The 26,722-nt window shown below is 35.0% G+C and overlaps 1 protein-coding gene across 3 annotated transcripts in view; it reads left to right on the top strand.

Annotated features, from left to right (window-relative positions):
* Positions 1-26,722, top strand: part of WASL (WASP like actin nucleation promoting factor) — an 86,622-nt gene that overhangs the window by 15,286 nt on the left and 44,614 nt on the right. For 2 of the 3 annotated variants that reach the window (XM_073899144.1, XM_025865772.2), the window contains exons 2-4: positions 19,378-19,512; positions 21,638-21,724; positions 23,156-23,252. In XM_073899144.1, the coding sequence (XP_073755245.1) occupies positions 19,378-19,512; positions 21,638-21,724; positions 23,156-23,252 (319 nt within the window). Of the gene's footprint in view, positions 1-8,513; positions 8,586-19,377; positions 19,513-21,637; positions 21,725-23,155; positions 23,253-26,722 lie in introns of those variants that run through there. The other variant, XM_025865774.2, reaches the window with a different exon arrangement.

The raw sequence follows: 26,722 nt of genomic DNA, 5'->3' as shown, positions 1-26,722 counted from the left end.
TCTCCCTCTGACCCTCTTCCCTCTCGTGCTGTCTCTCTCTCATTCTCTCTCTGTCAAATAAATAATAAAAAATAAAATCTTAAAAAAAAAAAAAAGATAAAAATAGGGAGCAAACCATAAGAGACTCTTAACTATAGAGAACAAAGGGTAGAGAGAAGGAGGGTAGGGGGATGGGGTAAATGGGTGATGGGCATTAAGGAGGGCACTTGTGATGAGCACTGGGTGTTATATGTAAGTGATGAATCACTAGATTCTATTCCTGAAACTAATACTACACTATATATTAACTAATTTTAATTTAAATAAAATCTTGGGGAAAAAAATAAAAATGAAAGTGAATGAATGAGAAGATAAATGTAAAAGTTTTACGTATCTCCCTTGTAAAGTAAGATATTACGGGTTTTTCTCAAATAAAGCAAGTAAGAAGTTTGTGTTACTATTTATTACTAACAACTTTCCCCGTATTTTATCTAGCCACCTTGCAAACAAGTTTATGTCAAATGTAAGTAATTAATTTGGTAGTTTGTTTTTAAAACTCATCACAGTAAAGTATTTTTCACTTTTAAAACAATTGAGGTATAGTTTACATACAGTAAAACACACAGATTTATATACTTAATTTTTATATACCTAAAGACTAAAATTGATGAATTTTGACATGTGATACACTTGTGTAACCAGCACCCAAAAATAACAAAGATTAAGAATATCTTTAACACCTTGTAAAGTTTCCTATGTCTCTGTCCAAGTACTTACTATCTAATTCTTACCTCTCCTTACCCCCCACCCCATCCCTAGCAATCACTCTTTGATTTCTATCACAGTGGCCTAGTTTTTGCCTGTTTGACTTCTTTCACTCAGCATGTTTTTGAGATTCATTTGTGTTATTGCATAGGTATTCGTTTTTATTGCTCAGTGGTGTTCTGTTGAGGAATATATCATTTTATTTATCATTCTCCTATTGGATATTTAAGTTTTCTGTTTGGGACAGTTACGAGTCAGGCTTCTGTGAATGTTCTTGTACAAGTTTTTTATGTCATGCATGTTTTTATTTCTTTGGGCTAAATCTAGGAGAAGAATTACATTGTCATAGGAAGATATATATTTATCTTTTATAATAAACTTCCAGGTAGTTCTCTAAGTGGCTAGTGCCATTTTACACTTTGACCAACAATGTATGGGACTTCTAATTGTTCCATGTCTCCTTCACCATTTGGTACGGTCAGTCTTTTTGATTTGGGCCGTTCTAGTAGGTGTGAGGTAATGTCTCAGAGTGTTTTTTATTTGCATTTCCCTGACAGTTAATAACGTTATGCAACCTTTCATGTATTTACTGTCCATTTATGTATCTTTGTTTTTTATGTAGCTTTTCAACTCTTCCTCATATATTTAGTGAGTTTTCTGTTTATTAATGACTTGTGGGAGTGCTTTATCTGTTCTAGACACAAGGCCATTTATGTACCTCAGATACTTTCTCCCAGTCTGTGGTTTGCCTAATTATTTTCTAAGTGATATCTATTGATGGGTTGGATCTTTTAGTTTTGATGAGGTCTAATTTACCTTTTTTTTCTTTTCCAGAAAACGCTTTTTGTGTTCTAAGAAGTCTTTGCCAATGCCATGGTTACAGTGATAGTTAAATGCTTCTTCTAGAAGTTTTGTGGTTCTAACTTTTTATGTTTAGGTTTCATTTCTTATATTTTCATCTCTAATTAATTGTTGTATATGGAGTGCAGAAAGGGTCAGATGAGATGATCATTTCAGTTTTTTTTCTTTAGAGATTCATTTTTTTCCATACAGTTACTCATTTGATAATTGTAATTCATGAAAAAGAATCATGACCGAGTGGGGTCATCAATGTACTTTGCCTCATTAACAAAATAGAAAAAAAATCATATAGATCATCTCAATAGATGCAGAAAAAACAGCTGACAAAATTGAACATTATTCATGATAAAAGTTCTCAGCAAACTAAGCATAACAGCAACTTCCTAAATTTGAAAAAGGTTATCTATGACAAAAGCATACTTTCCCCCACTAATATCAAGAACAGGGATAGAATGTGTGTTCTTACCACTTGTATTCAAGATTGTATTAGAAATCCAAGCTAGGTAAATAAGGCAGGAATAATAAAAGGCATAAAGATGGGGAGGAAAAAAATAAAACTTCCAGTATTCACAGAAGACATGGTTATATGCATAAAAGTATTATAGAATCTAGAAAAATACAGAATCTTTAAAAAAAAAGCTACTGGAACTAGTAATTGAATTTAGCAGGTTTAACAGGTTTCAGGATACAAGGTCAATGTACTACATACTTGTATATATGTTAGTGATTAGAAAATAAAAAATTAAAAAAAAAATTTAAAGGTTTTATTTATTTGACAGAAAGAGACACAGTGAGAGAGGGAACACAAGCAGGGGGAGTGGGAGAGGGAGAAGCAGGCTCCCCGCGGGGCTCGATTCGAGGACCGTGGGATCATGACCTGAACCAAAGGCAGACGCTTAACGTCTGAGCCACCCAGGCGCCCCGAAAATAAAAATTCTAAACACCATTTACAATAGCATATGAAGAAAATACCTAGAAATAAATGAATATTGAGATATGTTCATAGATTGGGAAACTCAGTATTGTTACAATACCTATTCTCTCCAAATTGATCAATAGATTTAACATAATCCCAACCAAAATCGCAGAAGGAAAAAGTTGAAACACTTTTTTAAAAATTTAGATGGAAATTCAGAGGACCTAGAAGAGCCAAAACAATCTTGAACAAAGAAAAATGTTGGTTCACCATACCTGACTTTAAGATTTTGATAAAGCTACAATAATCAAATCATTATTATATTGGCATTATGAAAAAAGGTTCCAAGTCAATTCAGTGATGAAGGATAAGGCTTGCTTCTCTCATCTATGAATGGAGGTTGAAATGGAAGCAAATTCCTATGGCTTGTGGCTTTAAAATATTAGAAATGGGTATGCATTAATTTGGGGTTTTCACCATTTCATATTGATGTTTATGACTAATTGAAATGCCAAGAAGAGAACTGTTGTCATTCTTCTAAAAATAATGTATATACTACAGACTAGCAATTTCTACCTTTCAGAAAAATTGTTTAAAATAATTTTGGTAATGTAGCACTAACTGACATGATACTAAGAAAGACACCCCTTCAGTTTAGTTGAGCTAATGAATGAGTGCAAAATGCATATAAAATACTCTCCTCAGGGTAAGTGTACATAATTGGAGAATGCATGGCCCTTGTTTTCAGAGTATGAATGGTGTATTGGTGAAGCAGACCCTGTGTAGGGACCTATCACAAGTCATTCAATGATATGTGCTTCATTGGATGTGTAAATGAAACATGGGAATATGCAGAGGGAGAAGTGTTTGAGGAAACTGGGGAAAAACTAGATCAAAGAGTGTGATATTTGAACTAGGTATATGGAATTAGAAAAGTTTCAAACAATATTACAGCAGAGTAAACAAACATTATGAGTTAAGATGAGAAGTACGGTATGTATGGATGGGCATCTGCAGATTATTTGGTTGCTATCTGATATATATTGGGTGAATAGGAGGAGATGAAGGTAAAGTTGTTAATTACCTCAGGTTAAGAAAGAGCTTGAATCCTTGCCATTATTCTTGTCAAATAGGAACCTATTATGTTTTTTGAGCATGAATCTGTACATTAAAAGATAATTGACGGGGTGCCTCAGTCGTTCATTCGGTTAAGCGTCTGCCTTAGGCTCAGGTCATGATCTCAGGGTCCTGGGATCAAGCCCTGCATCAGGCTCCCTGCTCAGTGGGGACTCTGCTTCTCCCTCTCTCTGCATGCGCTTGCTCTCCCTCCCTCTCAAATTAAATCTTAAAAAAAAAAATTTAAAAAGGTAATTGACAAGAATATATGGAAAATAAAATAAAAGCAAAGGGTCCTCTTAGGCTATTAAAATAGTTTAGGCCAAAGGAAAGTATAAATTTCAGATCCCCATTTATACAGTTGTGCATATACATATAGTGGAAAATGTGTCCTTTCTTGTTCCATTAAGAACTCAGAGGTATGAGAATGTATTGAATATAAAAATATAATAAGTGTATTGTTAGTTAAGGTTCTTTGGTATAAATAACAGAAATTAGTTCTGGCTGGCTTAAGCAAAAAGGAATTTATTGGCTATCAGGATCCCTTGGAATCCGGAACAGAATTGAACAATAAAACTTCAGGAACAGCAGGAGGCTGGGAAGTTCTGAGAACAATAGCAGGAGTTGGTGGAATTTCTCTCAATTCCAGTCATCTCCTCCTTCAACCCTCAGTCCTATGACTTAGTTTATAATTCTAAATTTTGGGGAGAGAATCTCTGTTGAGCTTCAACACAGGTGCTTGTCCCTGGAGAGAGGCAGTGGGTTTCTAACATCAGAAGTATTAGGGATAGGGGACAGGCAGTCCCTGCTTAAGATAGGCTTACCATGTGTGTAAAAGTGAAAATTCTGTTGAGATCTAGAACATGATTATTTATTTGGTGTGTTACTGACCTAAACCTGCTTTAGGTGCCATCCTTAAACCGGGCGTGCCTGGGTGGCACAGTCGTTTGGGTGTCAGACTTGATTTTGGCTCAGGTCATGATTTCAGGGTCCTGGGATCAAACCCTGTGTTGGGCTCTGTGTTCAGGGTGGAGTCTGCTTGTCCCTCTCCCTCTGCTCCTCCCCCCAGCTCTGTCTCTCTCTCTTAAATAAATAAAATCTTAAAAAAAATATTTACTCTAACTGAGGTGCTTTTTTAGTTAAAATTCTGATCCTAGATTTGCAGACCATGAAGGTGTAAGGGTGTCTTACATGTTTTTGCAAGCTTAGGGTTCTTTCTCGTTCTCCTTATTTTAATTGACCAACTTGCTGAAAACAGGAAATATTAGTCCTCTAAATACTAGTTTCTATAAGCTAGTAGTAGAGCTTTAAAATGATCTGATTGGAAATGTAGCAACTGATAATCTGATAATAGCAATGTCATAATATTTAGTAAGTGCATATAGTGACCTGCAATTTTCTAAGTACTTTCTGTGTATTATTTAATTTTAATCACCCTATGATGAAGAAATTGTTCAGAGCACTTTACATGTATTAATTAATTTGCTCTATAACACAAAATGAGGTTAGTAATATTATCCCCTTTTTGCAGATCAGGAAATGGATAGGGAAGATCATAATCACCTAAAATCACTTAGCAAGTAAGTGGTGGGATCTATCCCAGAGTTAGTGCTTTAGTCCTCACATCATTCTTCTCTAGGACATCTCTGATTCTCTGCCCTCACCTTGTCCCCAGTGAGAATTCAGGTTTTGTTTCTCAGCCTTCCCAGAGCACGTTATTTCTGCTTTCATTTGGGTACATTTCATGTGGTACATTTTTATTTGGTAGCATACTTTGTTATTTAAACATATCTCCCTAACTAGGTTATTAACTCATCAAAGACAGAGACCAGCCCTTAATTGTTTTTCCATTTTCAGCATAGCATAAATATCTGTTAAATTGAATTTAATGACCTATTATTCAAACTTAGTCTCTAAGTTAGACAGACATTTCATGAATATGATTTTATTCTTTTTATTATGAATATTCTTTGTTTAATGATCCCAACTCTCTTCTACCCTTGACTTTATAAATTCCTTGTCTTATTCTAAGAAAGTATTTATATAAAATCTCTTCCCTAGGATTTTCCAGAGCAGTACTGTCCAATGAAACTTTTTATAATGGTGGACATATTTTGTACCATTTAATAAGTGGTTATCCATAGCTACTGAGCATTTGAAACGTGGCTAGTATGACCAAGGACCTGAATTTTCAACTTTAAATAGCTACTGTGTGGCTATTGACCTCCTTATTAGTGCAGCTCCAAAGAGCAGAGAGGAATCTAGAACCTAATAGTATCCTTCTGCATAGCCAACCAATTAAGGCACTCACCTGGAGAGAACAACACCATTGTAAAATCTGTTTGGCTCAAAGTTAATTAGTTCCCAAATAATTTAAGCATTAAAAAAATAAAACATTCAAGTTATTAAATATTTACATGAAATCCAGGCCACTTATTCCACTTAGAGAGAAAATCATTAGCTTGTTGTTTTTGCCTTTATAGCAGCACTTAGTGTAATATTAGAGAGTAGAATTATAGTGTATAAAATCTTAACATTTTCCCCTGCCCCCCAAGTTTGTGGTTTATGAATAGTAAAGATGTTTTAAAAGAAAAAATAACATGATCTTCCTTTTACTTTAATATAGTCTGCTTTAAAAAAAAAGTGTATTCAAATGTTGAATTTAAAGTCCTTAGTTAGGTTGTATGTTGAATTTAAACTATCGGTTTACTCTCAGATTAACCTTCTCTTTGCATGTCTTTCCCCCACCTAGATTGTACATATGAAAGTCAAATTAAATGTGTTTATGTATATAATATATAATGTGTACAAAAGAAATGTGTGTATATATCTAATATATGTACACACATATTTACGTATGTATCTATAATATGTACACACATCCTTGTGACTATAAAAGCTTGGCTAATTATGAGTTGCTGCATATAGAATAACAAATAGGGAAGACAAAGCCAATTGAATTTTATTTAAACTCGCTTGTCTTGATTAATCATGTTTAAAAGTTCAGAAGACTCAGAGGGAAAGTTTGTCAAAGACAGCATAGACTTTGGCCTTCGTTAAGTCATAGGCTATCTCTTTATAGTAGCCAAAGTTTGCTTTTTTATTACTTTATGTCTTCAGATACTACAGTATGTTAATGTTAGTATAGTGTTATTTTCAGCAGTGTTCACTTTTATTTATTTATTTTTTTAAAGATTTTATTTATTTATTTGACAGAGAGACACAGCGAGAGAGGGAACACAAGCAGGGGGAGTGGGAGAGGGAGAAGCAGGCTTCCCGCCAAGCAGGGAGCCCAATGTGGGACTCGATCCCAGGACCCTGGGATCATGACCTGAGCTGAAGGCAGACGCTTAATGACTGAGCCACCCAGGCGCCCCCAGCAGTGTTCACTTTTAATTTTTAAGGGGAAAGCTTTTTAAAAGCTACTAGAAATTCTTCCGGAGTTACAGTTCACAAAGACCTTTTCCCCCCAGACTTATAAGATATGACTTGAATAGGTCTTTTTCTTTGTCTTGTGCATTTTCAAATCAATATTTAGTTTTTTGGAAAGCTAAAGAGTCACATGGTTTAAAATCAAAATGTGTGAAAGTAAAAAGTTTCTTTTCCATCCTATCTTGGATTTGCCTAGTCCTTTCTTCCCTAACAAAACACCCTGTACATACATAAAACAGCTAGCTACTGTTTCCCTTTCCAGTTTTATGCATACTGAGGAAAATACAGATTCTTGCTCCTGCTGTTGTGCACAAATGTTAACATTCTATACCTTTCATTTTACAGCTGGCTTTCTTCTCACATAACAATGTATCTTGAGAATTTTTATCATTACTTAGGGCTTCTTCATTCTCCCTCTCTCTCTCTCTCTCTTTTTTTTTTTAGCAGCGGTATAGTATCTCATTGTATAGCTGAATTTAATGAGTTGAGTGTTTATTTTTCTTGATGACCTAGAAAATTCCAGTTGCCTGAATAATTTTGGATAATATTAAGGTTTTGAAAATCTGAATTAACAAATGTAAGATTTGAAGTATTCCAGTGATTTTGATGGAAGGCTTTCTAACTCTTTTCGTGTGGTTTAGTAAAATAGACCAAACAGATTACTAAACTTATTTTAACTTCTGTATGATAAACTAGATCATCTATGTGAACAATTTGGGTACCATATATTTTACTATGCTCTGTTTCTTTGCTCCAAAGGAAGAATACCATTATTGTAGCATACAAATTGTCATATCATGCTGCATCTTACTAATTTATTCATTTTGCCTATGCTTAAGACTTAACTTTTTTAGGGTTATTGCCAGTCAGTTATAGCTCTTCTTTCACACTGTATGTTATGTTATCTTTGTTTATGTAATACTTCTCATCCATGTTAGTTATTAGATACTTTTATCTCAGTATCTTGTAGATCTGTTACTGTTTTGCATAAGCAAGATTGTTTGAGTAATGCTTGCCTATATTTTCTGAGTATGTGGGCTCTATTGCAGAGGATTTATGGCAGATCTTCTGTCCAGGCGGCACTCAACTGGGCTTCCTTTCAGAGAATTGTTATTATTAGTACCTATGTGTGCTAGTGAGAAAACTCTTACACTAGCTATATCAGAGATCATAATTTTTCCTATTCCAAGTATTTATTTATTTATTGTTGAAGTATAGTTGACATACAATCTTATATTAGTTTCAGGTATACAACATATGCTCACCACCAAAAGTGTAGTTACCATCTGTCACCATACAACGTTATTACAGTATTATTGACTATGTTCCTTGTGGTTTTTTTTAATGAACTTTAAGTTTCCCAGCATGTTTGCTTATAGACTTTTTAATTCTATATTTCATTTTATTCTTTAGCATTTCCTGTCTACTAAAAAAATGTTTAACCTGACCATTGGTGTAGTTTGAGAGGACCTAATTACCTAACCAGTCCACTGACTTTTGAAGAGAATCTTCTTTGGTAAGGCCCAGTGAAAAGAAAAACTGCTTCCTCCTTCTGAGTTTTAATGACTGAAGCTAACTAAAGTGTCTTGTTAGGCAAGCTCATGTTGTTGTTCTAAGAAATAGTGTTATATTAACAGTTGGTTAAGTTGTAACACTTTTTGAGGAAGTCAGGGAAGGGATATGATAGATGACGTCTGAACTGAGGTTTGAAAGGTGAGCAGAATTAGCCAGGGAAAAGGATGGTGAGAGAGTGTTTTGTTTTTGAGAGCACAGAATTGAAATGGAAGATCAGGAGGTGAGAGCAGATAATGATTTAGAAAAAGATGGTCCCATGTGTCTTCTGTATACCATATGATAGAGGAGAATGAGGCTGCACATGCATTTCTTTTTGCAATTAGGAACAAATTATTTCCTCCGTCATTTTGTTCACGTTCTGCACTGTTCGGACCACATGTAAATATTATCTATTTCATTTTACCAGACTGATAAGGAATCCATAAATCAGGTCAGATGAAGAATAATCAAAATAAATTCCTGCTGAAAAAGAGATGACCTGAGAAGTTGGGTTGTTGGAGCACATACATCTTTATGGAAGTGAAAATGTTATTACCATTACACAGATACAAGTATGCTGCAATTAGTGGGGAACAGTGTACATTTCCAGTTTTGTAGCATAGCTGCAGTAACTAGCCCTGTGCCTATCACATAGCACATGTTCAACAGATATTTAAATGAATGATTAAAAATTAAATACCTATGAGTGGGAGTTGCCAGAAAAACAGGATTAGATTCAGTATTAATTTTCTGAGTTGCTCAACAATAGGACTTTTTCCCCTCACGTTGTGAACTCTTCATTACAGCAAGCATTCAAGCAAATGTTATTTAATCATCTATTAAGAATGTTATATGAAGGATTTTTACTTTGGATAGAAGGTTGACTATAAAAGACTTGTAGCCCATCCACATACACACATATGTACCCACTGGCTTTTCACACTTTTTTTATTGAGTGGTTTTTTGAAGTTACTTAGCCACAGTTTTCTGATGTGGGCAAGGTCATTGTATGTTAAAAAGTTACTACATTAAGTTTAGTTAGGGAAAAGGGATATATTGACTTAGATAATTCATTTTTTTTTAGATACAGAGTTCTGTTGCTGCAACTGATGCATCATTTTCTTACTCCAAGTAAGGCTGATCCAGGTTTTGTGGCCTGAAACGTAGACAATTTGGAGGGATTCTCTTCAAAAAAAGAATCCAAAATTAATATAAAAATGAATAGTTACATAGTATGAGAAAAGATCACAACAAAAAAATACCATAAGCATCACAAAATCCAGAACAATAGCTTATTACTTATTATTATAACTTATTTCTGTTATTATTAATTGACGGATACACCTTGATACTGTTTTCCTGTCTATTTTAGCTACATATTCATTGAACACCTCTTTACATGACAACAATTTTATATTTTTTATGGAGAGAACCTTTCCATTTACACATGGCTTGGCAAACTATAGCCTGCATACTAAATCCAGCCTTCTTGTGTTTGTAAATAAAGTTTTATTGGAACATATGCATCTCCAAATTATCTATGGCTGCTCTTGTACACATGTAGCGGCAGAGGTAAAAGAGACCAAATAGCCAGCGAAGCCTAAAATATTAACTGTCTGCACTTTACAGAAAAAGACTCCTGCTCTAGTATGTTTGATCAAAATGTTGATAGTTGTGAAGCTGAAAGAAATTTCCTGAAACCAGTTACTGGTAATAATACATCTTTAATTTCCTTCAGTTTGTTTAGAGGGTGCTTCTTGCCTGGGGAAAACTCCAGCCCTTTGATCTCAGTTGGCTGGACCACTCCCCCATCCCCAGAAGTGTTCATGAAGTTTGGTCTTAGTATGCCACCCCCAGCAGGGAGCTAGACAGCACTCATTCAGACCTTTTCCTTGGAGTTAAAGATTGGATCTGGATGCATTTTGTGGTCCAAGAGGGGACAGGTTATTTGCTGGGGCTGGGCAGATGTTGAGATGGTACAGCCTTGATGGCAGTACCAGGATAACCTTCAAGGATAGCTAGAGAAGAGTCCCTAAGCGTGAGGCTGGGGTTGCTGCTACCTCACGTGCTCCCCAAAGGAGAATGAGCCAAACCTTGTAAGGGGCTCTTCCAAGTAAAGGTAAAGCTTAAAGCTTCCGAGTAAAGCTTAAACTAATTGACTTCATGGTAAATCTGCCTATGTCCCCAGGACGTATAACTTGTATCTATTTGAAGTTTTTCTTTTCATAAAGATCCTTTCTTCTCATGCACTAGCAATCCTTTGTTTTCCACCACCACTAACCTCCCCCTACACTCCCCCAAAATAAGGTAAACCAAATGGGATTAGTAGAGCAATAAAATTATATTAAAGATATATAGTTCTTTGAGAATCATTTAGATGGGATAGGGCAAAAATATAACAAATTAGGAACTGGGATGAACCAGTAAGTAGTGTATGGTAAATACAAAATGAGCGTCTGATTGTGAAATTCATCCAGAGCTGACCAAGATGACCTTTGGCAAATAAATTGACCTCTTTTGTAAAATGAGGGGATTGGATTATACTCTGGGTAAATTTATGGTGAAGTGGTATTAGGTTCAGGAACACTGAAATCCTATCAGTGACCAAAGTACCTACCTTTCCACCTTCTCTTCCCAAACTGTTATTTGCACAGGAAAGTGGTAGAATAAAAAATATAGTTTTATAATAAATAAATTTGTATATTTATAATAAAAATATAATAAATATATATACTTAGGTTTTATACACAAAATATATGTACCATTTTATAAATATCTAATGTATATTTATGAAACATAATATACTTTATATATTTTATAATTGTATAATATATTTTATGCACTTTATACATATATTGTTACCGGGGCTTGGGTCTCAACCGGTAAATGTTAACCTTTGGTCAGCTGAGGTGGTAATCCTAGGGAACCTCCTTCCTACCTCTACCTTCATTCCCTGAGATTGAAACCCACACTTCAGGTTTTACCATCGGTTTTACTGACCTTGTAAGCGAGAGGCAGACAAAGGGAAGAGGAGACAGAAGAGGAAGGAAGAAAAACTCCTTTCAGCAGGTCCGCTTATCCTGCAGGGAAGGGAGAGGCAGAGGAGAGCAAGCCAACACCTGTTTGTTGCTCTTTTAACACAGTGTCCTCACCTGTTCGCAAACATAACCCAGTCTGTAATGAGATCAGTATTACTCTCACCTTTATCTATATATGGTTATCCTTCAAGTAGAAAATTAAGAGTACAGTAAACCTTGCCATTTGTGGTTTTAGCATCTATAATTTTGATTGTAGGTAATGCTAGAGGTCTTTGCCACATAATTTATAATTTTTTGATGCATGAATTTAAATCACAGGCACCATATGAGATTGATGTGTGTCTCTGAGTGGTTTAGTGAGTGAGCCTAGTCTCTTGTTCAGTACATATTTTTTAGTAAGGCTTTTGGATATAAAGTGCATTTTAAAAATGATTCCAAAAAAGAAAATGCATTGATAGTGATAATGAGCTCTAGAATTTTATGATTTGTAGATAAAAAATTTTGGTGACTTCACTGGTAATTTTAAACACATGTTCAACATAAATGAATGGGAGAAAGGAGCTAGCACCATCTATTATATTAAAAAATAATCTCCTACGTATTGCTGCAAACAAACCACCTAAAAACATTGGACTTAAAGCAGTATCGGTTTATTTTTTATGATTCTGTGGATTGGCGGAGTGGTTACTTTGTCACCTGTGCTCACTCATGCAGTGACATTCAGCTGGCAGGTCTCATTGGAACTGGACTCAGCAAAGTCAAGTAATATGATGGGGGCCTTGCATTCCATATGTTCTTTCACCCCAAGATTTTAGGGCAGCAATTCCAAGAGGGCAAGCCACATTGTACAAGTATTTTTCAAGCTTCTGTTTACATCTGCAGAGGTCCTATTGGTCAAAGCAAGTGATATGGACAAACCCAGGGTCAGTGGGAGAGGAGAGTATACCAGAACTGGTATACTAAGAGGCATCAAAAGCCATTATAGGAATAATAAACCACTGTACCACATGTCCAGACAAGGTTTTCCAAACTACACGTGGCTGTTTATCTCTCTAAACCAGAGGTGAGCTATTTTTTTTTTATGTTACTTTAATATGGAGTCTCTAGCTTCATTCCATGCCACTGTTCTCTTTCTCAGCTCCCCAAACTCCCTTAGCACATTCCCGTGGTAGGATCTTTGTTGATATGTCTGCATAGAATGCTGTCTTCACCCCTTTGCTCACCTGACTCAGTTTCATCCTTTAGGTAAATTGTTACTTTTGGGAAGCCTTCCCATGCTGGGTAGGTTTTACATTTTTCCTACATACTGAATTTTTCCTTCATAGCATTTGTAATATTTAGTAATGTCTGTGTGCCCATTAGAACCCATTTCATGAGGACCATGCCTATGTAATAAACTTTTTTACTCGACCTCACTTTCATTCCCACCCACCCCCATTTATCACAGTTCCATGTATGCCGTAGGTACTCAGTAAACATTTGGTAAATGAGTATGCCGAACATGGTTGTTTTCTTAAACGGCTCCTAAGGCCTAAAAGACTATTTCTGCTCGATGCGTGAGACAGCAGCTGTTCTCACGTGGCTCCATTTTTTTCCCCACTGTTGAGATTCTGTCACTGCTTTCGTGCTCTTCCTCTTCTAGTCCTCCAACTTTGCGTTCTTAAAAATTACTGTTTCTTGTGGAGTCTTCTATCTTTGATGTATTCTTTTTTTTAATTTCTACCTTTTTCTGTTGTTTTTTCTTCCTTTTTGTGGTTCACATTGTGGAAATTACCAGGTGATAAAATCTCTCCTTTCCAGAGTAAATTATTTGTGTTTTCTTTTTCTGTATAGTTTTCACTGGGACTCACCAATCAGGACTCTTGCTTCTGTTTTTTAAATTGCTGGTTTCTGTATTGGGTTTTTTAGGTGGCCATGTAACTGAGGTGTTTTTATACTTTAATTATTTAGAAAATGGCTCCTTGAGATCACTGCATTGTTAAAGTAATTTTAAGAATTCAACCAGATTCCTTGTTTAAATAATTTTTAATTTTTATTTGAAGTACAACCAAATTCTTTATTTTTCTTTACTTTTGTGATTCCTCTTATGCTTCATATTAAAATTTCATATTCATGATACTCATGGGACATTTCACATGACTATGTCATCAGAGTATTTAGGAACATATTTAAAATTGTTTTATATAGTAAGAAAACTTAGGGTGGATTTTCCTGTATTAGTGTTTAGGAACTTGGGTACACACAAAACACATAAAAGCTAGAATGTTTTGACTATTAATCTAGGCCATTGCGACCGTAGAAAAGACTTACTTATTCAATCATGTGATTTTTCCCCCCCACTCAGTTTATTTTGGATATTAATTGAATATATATCTTTAAATATTATTTCCTCTAACAACATTGTTTATTTATTGGACTATTAAAATAATAATAGTTGTAGACAATTCACTGTTAAGTCCCCTTAGTACTTGTAGGTGATTGGTTGTTAAGCAAGAATCTATAAGACCTAGTATCTTCCAGTCTTTTCCTGTTATTAGCTGATTCTGTAATAAAAGAAACATCTATTTTCCTCATCAAAAATTCTTATTCTGACCTGTTATATAACACGGTTGTTCTGATAATGTGAAAAGAATTTAAACTATATAAGTGGCGGGTATTTGTGATTTAAGTCAACTCAGGATGAAGTTTCTTTTAACAAAGTTGGTGTCAGTATAGAAGGAATTTGAAGAAGTGGTAGTTTTCTTAGTTTTAGGTCAGTGTGGGTGGTGCTTTATATATGGACAGGTAGCAGTGGCTCTGAGAAGAGAACCACCTTCCCAAGACTGTCATGGCTGTGGAAGGAGGCTGAGAGTCTTACACTTTTATGAATCATTTGGGCTTTAAAAATTTTTTAATTTCAAAATAATTTCATACTTACAGAAAAGTTGCAAATATAGTGCAAAGAATTCCTGCGTATCTTTCATCCAGATTTGTCAAGCATTTATAACATTTTACCAGGGTTTCTTCTATGTATATACACATACATATTATTATTTTCAGAATCACTTGAGAGTAAGTTGCCAATATGATACCCTTTATGAATACTTCAAGATGCATATCCTTTTAAAAATTTATGTGAGAGAGAAAGTGTATGTGAGCGAGCAGAGGGGAGGGGCAGAGGGAGAGAGAAACTTTAGCAGACTCCCCACTGAGCACAGAGCCTGATGCCAGGCTCTGCCAGGCTCCATACCACAATCCTGAGATCAGGACCTGAGCCGAAACCAAGAGTCGGATGCTCAACCAACTCAGCTGGGCTACCCAGATGTCCCCAAGATCTGGATCCTAAAATCAAGGGCATTATCATAGTATTATTATCAAAATCAGAATATATAATTTTTAATTTAGCAAATGCTTACTTTGAGCAAAGTGTAGGTGAAGTCAAAGTATAGTCTAGAAACTATACTTTCTATCCTATGGTATAGAAACTAGGTGCTTAAGGGAATTAAGCAGTCTACTTAATGGGTAATAAGTCAGTAGAAAAAAATACCCTATTTTAGAATAACATCTGTGATGTAATAAGATTTACACAAGGTATTCTGTACTCTAGAAATATGAAAAAAAAAAAAGTCATTTAACAGAGGGAATCAGGGAAATCGTTCCTAACGGTGCAGAGTAAGCCTGAGAGGTAAAATTGCCCCGTTGAAGGACAGTGGGAAGGAGTCACATCCCAGAATTCATCCTTTATCTTATTTCCGCCCTTGACAAAGTTCTGAGGATGAATGTGCTATGGCAATAACTTAGTACTGAAATATCAGGAATTCATAAGATAGGACAGGTTCTATTTCTACAAAAGTTGATACAGTACTTTTTTCCTTTAATTAACAAATTTTAACCCTAACATTATTGGGCTAATAGATTTCCTTTCCTAAGCACTTGTCCCAACGTTGTTTTAATAATACCTTCTCAGTTATGAAAGACAAGAAGTAATGGAGTTGATTAGCTGTAATTACTTTAAAGGAATGGAAGGAATGTTTTTAAAAAATTAAGCCACTGTCAGTCTAGAGCTTAAGGGATAGTCACTGTTTTCATATTTCTAGCATTTATATATTAAATTTTATGCGTGTAAGCTATCCTTGCATTCACTATAATCTTCCGGAATTAATCAGAAAGGGCTTTATATAATTTTCAGACTTTGCTAGTTTAAGATAAAAGGGAGTGAAAGGGGCATACTTAGACTGATAATACGATTGCAGCAAAATTTTGAAAATCCAGTTACTGCAAAAAGCTTATGATTAGGTGGTTTCTTCAGTATTAAAATTTTATAAATTGTTTTAGAATGAGGTTTATAGTACCAACCACGTTTATGTGGAATGTTACTGAACTGTTTCACAAGTCTTTATTTCTTAAGCAGATGTTTTAAGAATTTCATATAAATGTTTAAATGTGGATTTTTAGTTTTTTTGTTACTTTTTTTTAAGTTCACATATGCATTCAGTGTTGTACATGTTAATATTTGGTTATTTGGCAAGGGAATTTCCATAATGGAATTTCAGACTCTATTTGATAATACGTTGTTTCTTTTGCAAGCTGTTACTTCTTGTTTTTTGGTTAAAAAAAAAAAAAGTAAAGGATTTTTTTTTTAAAGGTTTATTTATTTGAGAGAGAGCGTGCGCACATGCTCGCTTGAGATAGGGGAGGGGTAGGGGGGAGAGGGAGACCAGCAGACTCCCTGCAGAGTAGGGAGCAGACACGGGGCTCTATCAGATGATCCCTGAGATCATGACCTGAGCTGAAATCCAGAGTTGGATGCTCAACCGACTGAGCCACCCAGGTGCCCCTAAAAGGATTTTTTGATGTTTTTCTTCTTGGTATCTATTTTCCTAGTTGTTTTTCTTTTTAGAAATGAATGCATTTGACAGCATCATACTAAAAGAGCTCTCTAATTTATATGAATTTGACTTAGAATGAATTTACTTATCTGATTTTGAATCCTTCAGCCTGGTCTTTAATACCTTTGGATAATATATGCAAAATCCTTTTTTTTTTTTTTTTTTAAGTTTTTAGTGTTAGGAGTTTGGGGTCAGGGAGCCCAAGTAGATGATGATATGTATTACAATTGCAGAAGAACAAAGTTATGTTTTGAGCAGGCCAAAAGCATACTCAACTTTCTTCAGTGTCCTTTTTTAAGCCCAGTATCTTAGTATATACATTTTTTTTTATGTTTCTAAGCTGTCTTCATAATTTTTTCAATGGCTCTTGTGGAAATTTTCCTGCTGCTTTGTGTCCTATTCATGATTCTGAAATTCAAAGATGAGTTTGGTCTACAAAAATTAAAAACATAACATGGAGTAGTTTTACTTAGGAAAGTCTTTATATTTTTGGCCCCCAAAAGTACACTGATCTTACATTTTTGACTTTATTACTATAAAAGACCTGCATATGTATGTGTGTGTATAATATATATGTTAGCTCTTTAGAATCCTCTTATCAGGGGCGCCTGGGTGACTCAGTCGGTTAAGCGTCTGCCTTCATCCCAGGGTCCTGGAATCGAGCCCCGCATCTGGCTCCCTGCTCAGCGGGGAGCCTGCTTCTCCCTCTCTCTCTGCTTGCCCCTCCTGCTTGTGCTGTCTCGCTCTTTCTGTCAAATAAATAAATAAAATCTTAAAAAAAAAAAATAGAATCCTCTTATCAAAGGAGGGCATTCCCCAGCCATGGTTAAGTAACCCAAAACAGCTTTATCTCTAAATCTTAATGTAGTCTGTTTTCTTTAACAATACCCAGTATTCACTGAACTGATGTACTGTTCTTTTTTCTTTTCTTTTCTTTTTATGTACTGTTCTTACTTAAATCATTAGTCACTTCTGGTTATTTAAATTCCTTTTATTTAAAAAACCATAACTAACGTATTTTTATAGATATTTTGTTTCATATTTATATTACAAATAATAAATTTTTGTTGTATTTTAAATTATTTCCTTGGTTTCCAGTTTTGGAGTGAAATCACTAGATTTAGACCAGAAAACATGATTATTATTTTCAGAGGATTTGTAAGTGCTGTGTATCACTCTTATGGAAACTAAAATCGAATAGTTACGTCCGGGATTATAATACAGAAAAACTGTAATTTAGAATTAAACTAAAGTTTCCATTATTTCATGATGCTGCCACAAGGGAGGTGGCAACATGGTAAAACTTAATGTGCTGTGTTCCTTGCTTGTAACAATTAGCTTTTCTCTTACACATCCAGAAGGGTACTAGTTAGGTATATCCTTGAGAAAATTAGTACAATAATAACTCAAATAATTCTTCATCTCTTCAGTATAGCTCTCATGTATATAGCTCTCAAGCATGGCCAAGTGCAAGTCACTTAATGTCTTTTTTCCCTTAGTTTTGCCATCCTTAAAAAAGGTGATGTTAGAGGGGCGCTGGGTGGCTCAGTGTCTGCCTTTGGCTCAGGTCATGATCCCGGGGTCCTGGGATCAAGCCCGCATTGTGCTCCCTGCTCAGTGGGGAGCCTGCTTCTCCCTCTCCCTCTGCCTGCTGCTCCCCCTGCTTGTGCTCTTTCTCTGTCTCTCTTTCTCTCTCTCTGTCAAATAAATAAAATCTTCAAAAAAATTAAATAAATAAAAAAGGTGATATTAGAATCTATCTTCCAGGATGATGATATGTTCAAAGTGCCCAGCACTGTAATTTGTACCTTCAAATCTTGCTTTCAGGTTTGATTTAGTACCGTACTAAAGTAGTTAACTGCTCTATGGACATCAGCCTTTACTAACACTACTACTTCATTACTTGAATGTTCACTGTATTGGAAATGGTATAGTAGTCCTCCCTTTTCCACGGTTTTGCTCTCTACAATTTCAGTTACCCATGATCAGTCAGCTCTAGTTTGGAAGCAGATGATCTTCCTTCTGACATATTGTCAGGAGGTCAGTAGTAGCCTACGCCATTCACCTCACTTCATCTGCTCACATAGGCATTTTATCATCTCACATCATCACGAGAAGAAGGATGAGTATAGTATAATAAGATATTTTGAGAGAGATCCCACATTCACATAGCTTTTATTACAATAGTTGTAATAGTTCTATTTTACTTTTCATTATTTTTTTAATCTCTTACTATGCCTAATTTATAAATTAAACTTCATCATAGATATGTAGGAAAAAACATAGTATATATGGGATTTGTACTATCTGCAGTTTCAGGCATCCACTCAGGGGGTCTTGGAATGTATGCCCCATGGATAAAGGAGGACTACTGTATATTACAGGGAGTAAGAATACAGGATCTGAAGTCACAAATTGCCTTCATTGGAACTCTGCCACTTTGCTTTGTGATTTGAGGCAAATTATTTATCCCTTTAACCTTGGGTTTGTAAGCATAAAATGAGATTATAATAGTAATAAATTTAAATGGAGTTGTATTTAAAGGTGCTTAACACAATTTTTGACACATTCTAAGCATCAGTAAATGTTTGCTTTCCATAGTTATTTTTAGTGTAAATATTGTGTTATTTACTACTGCATAAGAAATTACCTCAAAAAGTAATGGCTTAAAGTAACAATAAATGTTAATATTATCTCCTTGTTTCTGTGGGACAGGAAATCAGGACCAGCATAGCGGGGTGGTTCCTGTTGGATGTGTCTCATGAGGTTGCAGTGAAGATGTCAGCAGGGGCTGTGGTCATCTGAATGTTATTTTGAACCTAATGGCTATAAATTTTATATTTTCCAGACTATGTCTTCAGCAGTGGTACAGTTATATGCAGCAGATCGTAACTGTATGTGGTCAAAGAAGTGCAGCGGTGTCGCTTGTCTTGTTAAGGACAATCCACAGAGATCTTATTTTTTAAGAATATTTGATATTAAGGTGAGTTTTGTTTTGTTTCCACTTTAAACTGTAGGTGAATAGATTTTTTAACCTCAGTTATAATTTTTATATATATTTATATATATTGTTATATATATAATTTTTGTTCATCCTGTATGTATTGTTAAATTATACTTAATATTAGAGGAGTGAAGCTTGGTTTTAGATAATGAAGCATGGGCATTGCAACCAAACAGGAATAGGTCATAAGCCAGAACATGAATAGTTCCCTATTTTATCTTTCCACAGCCACCACACATTAAAGGATTTTTTTGTTTTTGTTTTTAATACCTTTACATCTTGGGCTTTCCTTATATTTTCTCTTTTTCTAATGGTACTCTTTTATTCCATTTTGTCCGTTACAGAGTAGCATATATAGTCCTTTCAGGGAACTATAGAAGTATATTTTAGTTTAGTATGTACTGTTAGTTACTTCAGCTTAGGTTTAAAGCATGATGCAATATCTATAATAATGTGTTTGCTACCCATTTTTCCTTATGTTGTCTCAACATAGATATGTTCAGATTTTCACAGCTTTGTACCTCTCACATTCAAACACAAATCCACATTGTCCCAGATTCAATGCCCATTCTCAGGTATTCACCCTCTTACAGTTACCGTAGAAGTAATTACCTTTGTGCAGAGATGAAGTCTCCATTTATCTTTTAAAACCTTTTCTATAGGGGATGTCTAGGTGGCTCAGTCTGTTAAGCGTCCGTCTTTGGCTCAGGTCATGATCCCAGGGTGCTGGGATCGAGTCCCACATTGGGCTCCCTGCTCAGCGGGGAGCCTGCTTCTCCCTCTGCCTGCCTCTCTCTTTCTCTCTCTAACAAATAAATTAAAAAAAAAAAAAAAACCTTTTCTATAGGTAGGCTTTTGTAATATTTATATGATATGGCAATACGTATAATGGAATAATTACCAAAAATAAACTGACTTTGAACTCTCCTGGATGATGCTTAAGGATAGATAGATTGTAGTCAAACTGTTTTACTTCTCTGGGCCTTGGCTTATTTATTTGTAAAATGGGAGAACCATTTGGTTCTAATGCAAAGTGTTTCCCTGAGATTGAATAAGATTTAAGTTACTGTACTTTGTAACTTTGTGCTTCTTCTCCATCCCCCAGGACAGCTGAGAGACATGGCATACTCCTGGAGTGGTGGCTCACTATGGCAGTGATTCTAGGGGATAGGGAACACATGCACGTTTCGAAAGAAACTGTTTAGTTTTTTTGACATGTTTCTCATCACCAGTGAGAAGCACTGTTTAGAAATCAAGTGTGTATATAACTCCACTGAGAGGAAAGGAATTGCTTTATATGTGTGTACAGTGTTTTCTGAATATCTTTAAATCATGGTCTAGGTAGAACTTTGATTTTTGGAATAGGGCAATACTTATATTTCTCTAACCACTTATTTCTAATTGTAGATAACCAATGCTGAATACTTGCAGTTAGCCACCTTTGGTGTTAGGTTAATTGTATTTCTTCTGTGGCAGCCATAGATACGACAATGCAGTCATCCATGGTTCTCTTAACTACACTCTAACCTCGGTGCACTGTAATCATCAGTGTTTTTCTGCACATGATCGACACTAACTGCTTTTACCAGTATTTAATTAGAGGGTCACTGTGTAAAAGTTAGGAATTCAAAACTTGTTAATGTTTTGTACAGGGAAGGTATATTTGACCCTCCCAGCATCTACAGAATTGAGGAAGAGAGCATGAACTGTTCCTGTAATATTTGGTAGCACATAGTCTATTGCTGATGGAACTGTGCTTTGATGATCATTGCATGTACAACAGTATTCTAGTCCTGCTGTCTGACATTGATGATCTAGTAATTGTTCTAGTTTTGTATTTGAGTAACTATATTTGGGAATACAAGGCTAATGAGATTGTGTCTTAGCATACTGAATTAAAACTCATTTGCTATGTAGTTTTTTGAAAGAAACATCCAGAATTTATTCTTTTGTTAAGAAATTACTGATTAAATTATGTTATTTATGTTCTATACACGTGTGTTTTCTGTGCATGTAAAAGCTAATTCCCTGAATATGAGTCATCTATTTTGTTTTATTCCTAGAGATTATCTTTTTGGTAACTCTTATTTTAACTTTTTTCTAGGATGGGAAACTATTGTGGGAACAAGAGCTATACAATAACTTTGTATATAATAGTCCTAGAGGATATTTTCATACCTTTGCTGGAGATGTAAGTCATTTTTTTTTATTGCCCTGTTTAATGTAATTGTTTTTATATTTGTCTGTGGAAAGCATTTATGAGCTTTCTGTGTAAACATTTAAAAGAAATAATTCTTTTTACTTTATACAAAGCTTCTTCATAGACAGTGTAGCTAAATAGGAAGAAATGTCTCAGATTTTATTTTTTTTAATTTTTATTTTTTTTTAAAGATTTTATTTATTTATTTATTTGACAGAGAGAGACACAGTGGGAGAGGGAACACAAGCAGGGGGAGTGGGAGAGAGAGAAGCAGGCTTCCTTCTGAGCAGGGAGATCGATCAGGGCTCGATCCCAGTACCCTGGGATCATGACCTGAGCCGAAGGCAGACGCTTAATGACTGAGCCACCCAGGTGCCCCAGAAATGTCTAAGATTTTAAAGGGCCAAAAAAAAAAAAAGATTCCAAAGAGTACTGTAAATATAATTTCCTATGTAGAAAAGAAATTTGGTTTTTTGCCATCTTTGTCTTTGGATAGATAGCTTAATCTTTCTGGTATTTAGTTTTCTTATGCATAAAAATGAAGTCTTAATTGCCCACTAATCCATGGTATCTTTTAAATATTGAATGTTATATTGCCATTCAAATTATTTTGTGAAAGAATAGTTCATGGCCTAGAAGAGTGCAAAAATACAATAGATGCGTATAAGGGGAGAATAGAATTTAAAAAGTTTATTGCATAAACTTGAGGAAGATGTTAGAAGCATTTCCATACTATATGCTCACAGGGATTGTCTGACTAGGTTATAGGTGATTTTAATTTTCTTTACTTGCATATTTGTATTTCCTAAATTTTGTATAATGAGAAAAAAAGTTTAGAGGATATATCTTTTCAAAAAGTATTTTCTCTAGCTGTTATTTTTCACATTTTTCTTAATAAAATATAAATATATGTACATATATAAAAGTGTGCATAAAATGCCATAATCGATGTCAGTGTGTTTCCACATTTTTAATAATTTATCTGAATTAAGGTTATAATTTAATACATACAGTTAGGCTGTAAAATAAAAACAACCTAGTGAAGATAGAGCTGACCTGCATTTGACCAACTTTTCCAGTGTTTGCCTTTAATAAAATCCAAATTATTTTGTAGAGTTCTATTGAAAGATCGAATTCAATTTGCTGTTTTTGTTGTTGAAGATGGAGTATTCCATTTAATAATATTTGAATGTCTACTATGAGAGGCAACTTTTCTAATAGTAGTCTTTTACTTTGCCTTCTCCGTGCTTTCAGTATTCTTAAGTTATTCAGATAAAATTAAAACTAAGCTAAACTAAGCTCTTGTCTGCTAGTAAACTCAGCTTTCCTTCTTTAGAAATGTACTTTGTTATCAACTTTTTTATTAAATAAAGCTAGGCTCATGTTTTTTGTTGTTTACCTTTTTTGATAAAAATATTTCAGACTTGTCAAGTTGCTCTTAATTTTGCCAATGAAGAAGAAGCAAAAAAATTCCGAAAAGCAGTTACAGACTTATTGGGCCGGCGACAAAGGAAATCTGGTAAACGTTTTTTTTTTAATTCTTTTAAACAGGAGCTGGCAAACTGTGGTTCATGGGACCGATCTGGCCCACACCTGTTTTTATAAATAAAGTATTAGCGAGACACAGCTACGCCGTGGTTTCCATTTTGTCTGTATAATACATCTAATGGCTTGCTTTTGTGCCACAGCAGTTGGGTAGTTACAACAAAGACTATATGGCACACAAAGCCTAAAATATTTATTCTCTTGGCCCCTTACAAAAAAAAAAAATGCACTACTCCTTAAGAGAAATATTTTTATTAAGAACTAATTTTTCTCAAATTTACTGAAGAACTCATTCTGATAACCTTTTTTGTTGATAACATTCCATGTATACTGACTCTTAAACTTGCATTTTTATGGCATTGTTCTTAACTTACATTCTTAGAATATTTAATACTTTGCGAACAAAGACTTTTAAGCGAGCCTAGAAGCAAATAAGCAAAGTTGAAAATAAAATCTGTTAACATTGTTTTGTCTTTGTTTTGTTCCTATGTTGTCTATTATAAAACCATAAGGAATGTAGTTTAATGCATGAGACTGTAATACATATAAAATAATTAGAGAATGATGCAGTCTAGTATAGAATTTTAAATTTATTGATATAGAAATATTTGACAACAGTGTACTAGGCCTTTCTGTCATCAGATGGGAGAAGGGTGATTAGGAAAGGTGAACCTCTCTAAAATCATCATCTTAAGAAGATCAGTTTTAGGAGAAAGGATATATGGGAGTTGCGATCACCAAATGGATCGCCTTCAAGCTAGCTATGCCGTACGCTCCTGGAAGGCTTTTCTGTACATCTGGGGGTACATGTTACCACAGTTTCGAAGATCACTGTATTCCAGGATGTGCTTTACCACTAAGAGGAACTAAGCCTTGAAAAAATAAGACATTGGATCCAGAAAACAGAAATGTAAAATCATGTATTCTATTTTGTACATCTTTATTGTTATTTTAATGGGTTTTCAAGAGGGAGGTGAGATAAAAAATGAAAATAAAATGAACTAATTTTGCCTCACGATTGCCTTCTTATTATATACCTCAGCTGTAATGAGTAAATAGAATTATCAGGGACCTGTTTTTTGTTACTTCTTTTTGGGACCAAGAACATGAATTACTTGATTCCATGCTAGGAAAGGATTTAAAGGAATAGAATAATTTATGGTTCAGTGCTCTACTTCAGTGACATAGTCAGGTCCTAGACCAGGGGCTCTCTGGGGCTCCTTATAGTCAAAATATGTGACATTTCCAAAGCAAAACAAGTAAAAAATATTTCTTAAAATATAGACTAATTGACTTTGAAATAGGAAGGTCACTTAAAGGTGTCTTTACACCTTTAGCTGGTACAGGAATTTTGTTTTATGTAGTTCCTAAACTTTTAAGCATGGTGTTTCAGAAGCAGAAAGATCAGGGAGGCTGCTCATTGATCATTGGGTAGTGCTTCATGCTAAGTCAAACTCCAGCCTCCCCTCTCTTTCTTAGATGCATGGAGTCTGACTTTTGGAGCAACAAAGAATTAGTCTGTTTTCTTTTCATCCCAGTAGCTATTTAATATTGGAAGCCATCTATCATGTTCTCATGCCTTTACTTCTTTAGTTTAACCAGTTTCAATTTCTTACTCCTCACATGATGTAGTTTCTAGACGCATCATCCCAAATACTGTGCTCTGAATCCACTATAGATTTTTATGACTTCTTCAGATGGCCCAGATTTGAAGAAATGATCCAGCTTCAAATACTGTGGTCATATTTGAACATAGTACTCCACAAGTAGTTTTACTAGTTGATACTAAAATACCTCTTGATTTGATTAAATACTGTTCTGCAAATGTTTCTAGCAAATACCTCACACCAATAGCTCCCATTCTTCTTTGTTCAACCAAACCCTCCCTTTTTTCATATGAATGGCTCTCAAGCCCGGTTAGTGTCTTATTTGTAAATTACTTTTTAGAACTTATCCTCTGAACTTTATATTTATCTCAGTATATTTCCATATCTGTGTTATCAGTTTAAGAAGTATTTCCTCTCTGGTTGCAGAGATAACATCACCTGGGAAATGGGAGATTGACATTCATTGACATAGATAGGACTTGCTTATGTCCACTGTTTCAGAAAGTTACTTCATCAGACCACCAGATGGAGTAATAAATTTGTGTTTCCCATTGCCAGGATTTTTTAACTTGTCCCCCAGTTAAATCCTATTAATTTTAGTTTATGGCTGTTTATAAACTAATTATATCATTATTTATGGGTATTTCTCTTATAATTTTGGGCAATTTTGTATTAGAAAATCTGTGGAAATTACATTTGTTTAAAATTCTTCAACCACTTTTGAATTTCTTAAAGCCAAAATGATATCAGAGTTGGTGTGTAAGAGTCTGAGTGCAAAGGATTGATAGTTCTCCTCGTTTTACTCCTTCCTAATCTTCTATAGCTTTTTATTGTCATTTTGGTCTGCTTTAGTGATCGGATGTTTCTGAATATTCTCATTACCCTTGTGCTTTCATTGAGTCCCATAGCTTTGAAAACTGTCCATACGCTGATGCCCCCCAAATTTGTTGACCTTTCCCCCAACCTTCAGACTTGTTTACTTCAATTGGGCATCGCAATAACCTTCAAACTTAACATGTCTGAGCAGAACATTTGAGCCATGTTCCCTAACCCCAGTTAGACCTGTTCCTACTCCTCTCCACATCTTCCCCAACTTGGTAAAAGGCTCTGCTCTGGCTTACCATGGTCTTTCATAAATCCTATCAGTGAGTCTGTTGTCTCTGCCTTCAAAAACATATCCCGGATCTATTTCTCATCACCTTTGCTGCCTCCCCCCCCAATCTAAGCCCCCATCATCTGTCATCTGGACTACCATAACTCCCTCACTAGTCTCCCTGCTGCCACTCAGTGCTGCCTACGATCTCTTTTCCACATAGTAGCCAAAGTTAACTTTTAAAAACATAGATTAGATTATGTCACTGGGCATACTGAAAACCCTATAAGAGCTTCCTATCATGTATAGAATACAATCTGTATTCCTTACCATGGCCTGTGGGACTCTATATGATCCAGTCCCTGGGTCTCCTTTTTTTTTTTTTATTCTTTTCCTTTTTAATTTTATTTTATTATGTTAGTCACCATACAGTACATCATTAGTTCTGTTTTTGTTTTTTTATTTTATTTTATTTTTTAATAATTTTTTATTGTTATGTTAATCACCATACATTACATCATTAGTTTTTGATGTAGTGTTCCATGATTCATTGTTTGTGCATAACACCCAGTGCTCCACGCAGAACGTGCCCTCTTTAATACCCATCACCAGGCTAACCCATCCCCCCACCCCCCTCCCCTCTAGAACCCTCAGTTTGTTTTTCAGAGTCCATTGTCTCTAATGGTTCGTCTCCCCCCCGACTTACTCCCCTTCATTCTTCCCCTCCTGCTATCTTCTTCTTCT

Source organism: Callorhinus ursinus, unplaced genomic scaffold, assembly GCF_003265705.2.
Source record: "Callorhinus ursinus isolate GAN/ISIS: 27379988/994484 unplaced genomic scaffold, GSC_fseal_2.0 scaffold12, whole genome shotgun sequence".
In the NCBI taxonomy this organism is placed as follows: Eukaryota; Metazoa; Chordata; class Mammalia; order Carnivora; family Otariidae; genus Callorhinus; species Callorhinus ursinus.
This window is presented reverse-complemented; position numbering and strand designations above follow the sequence as displayed.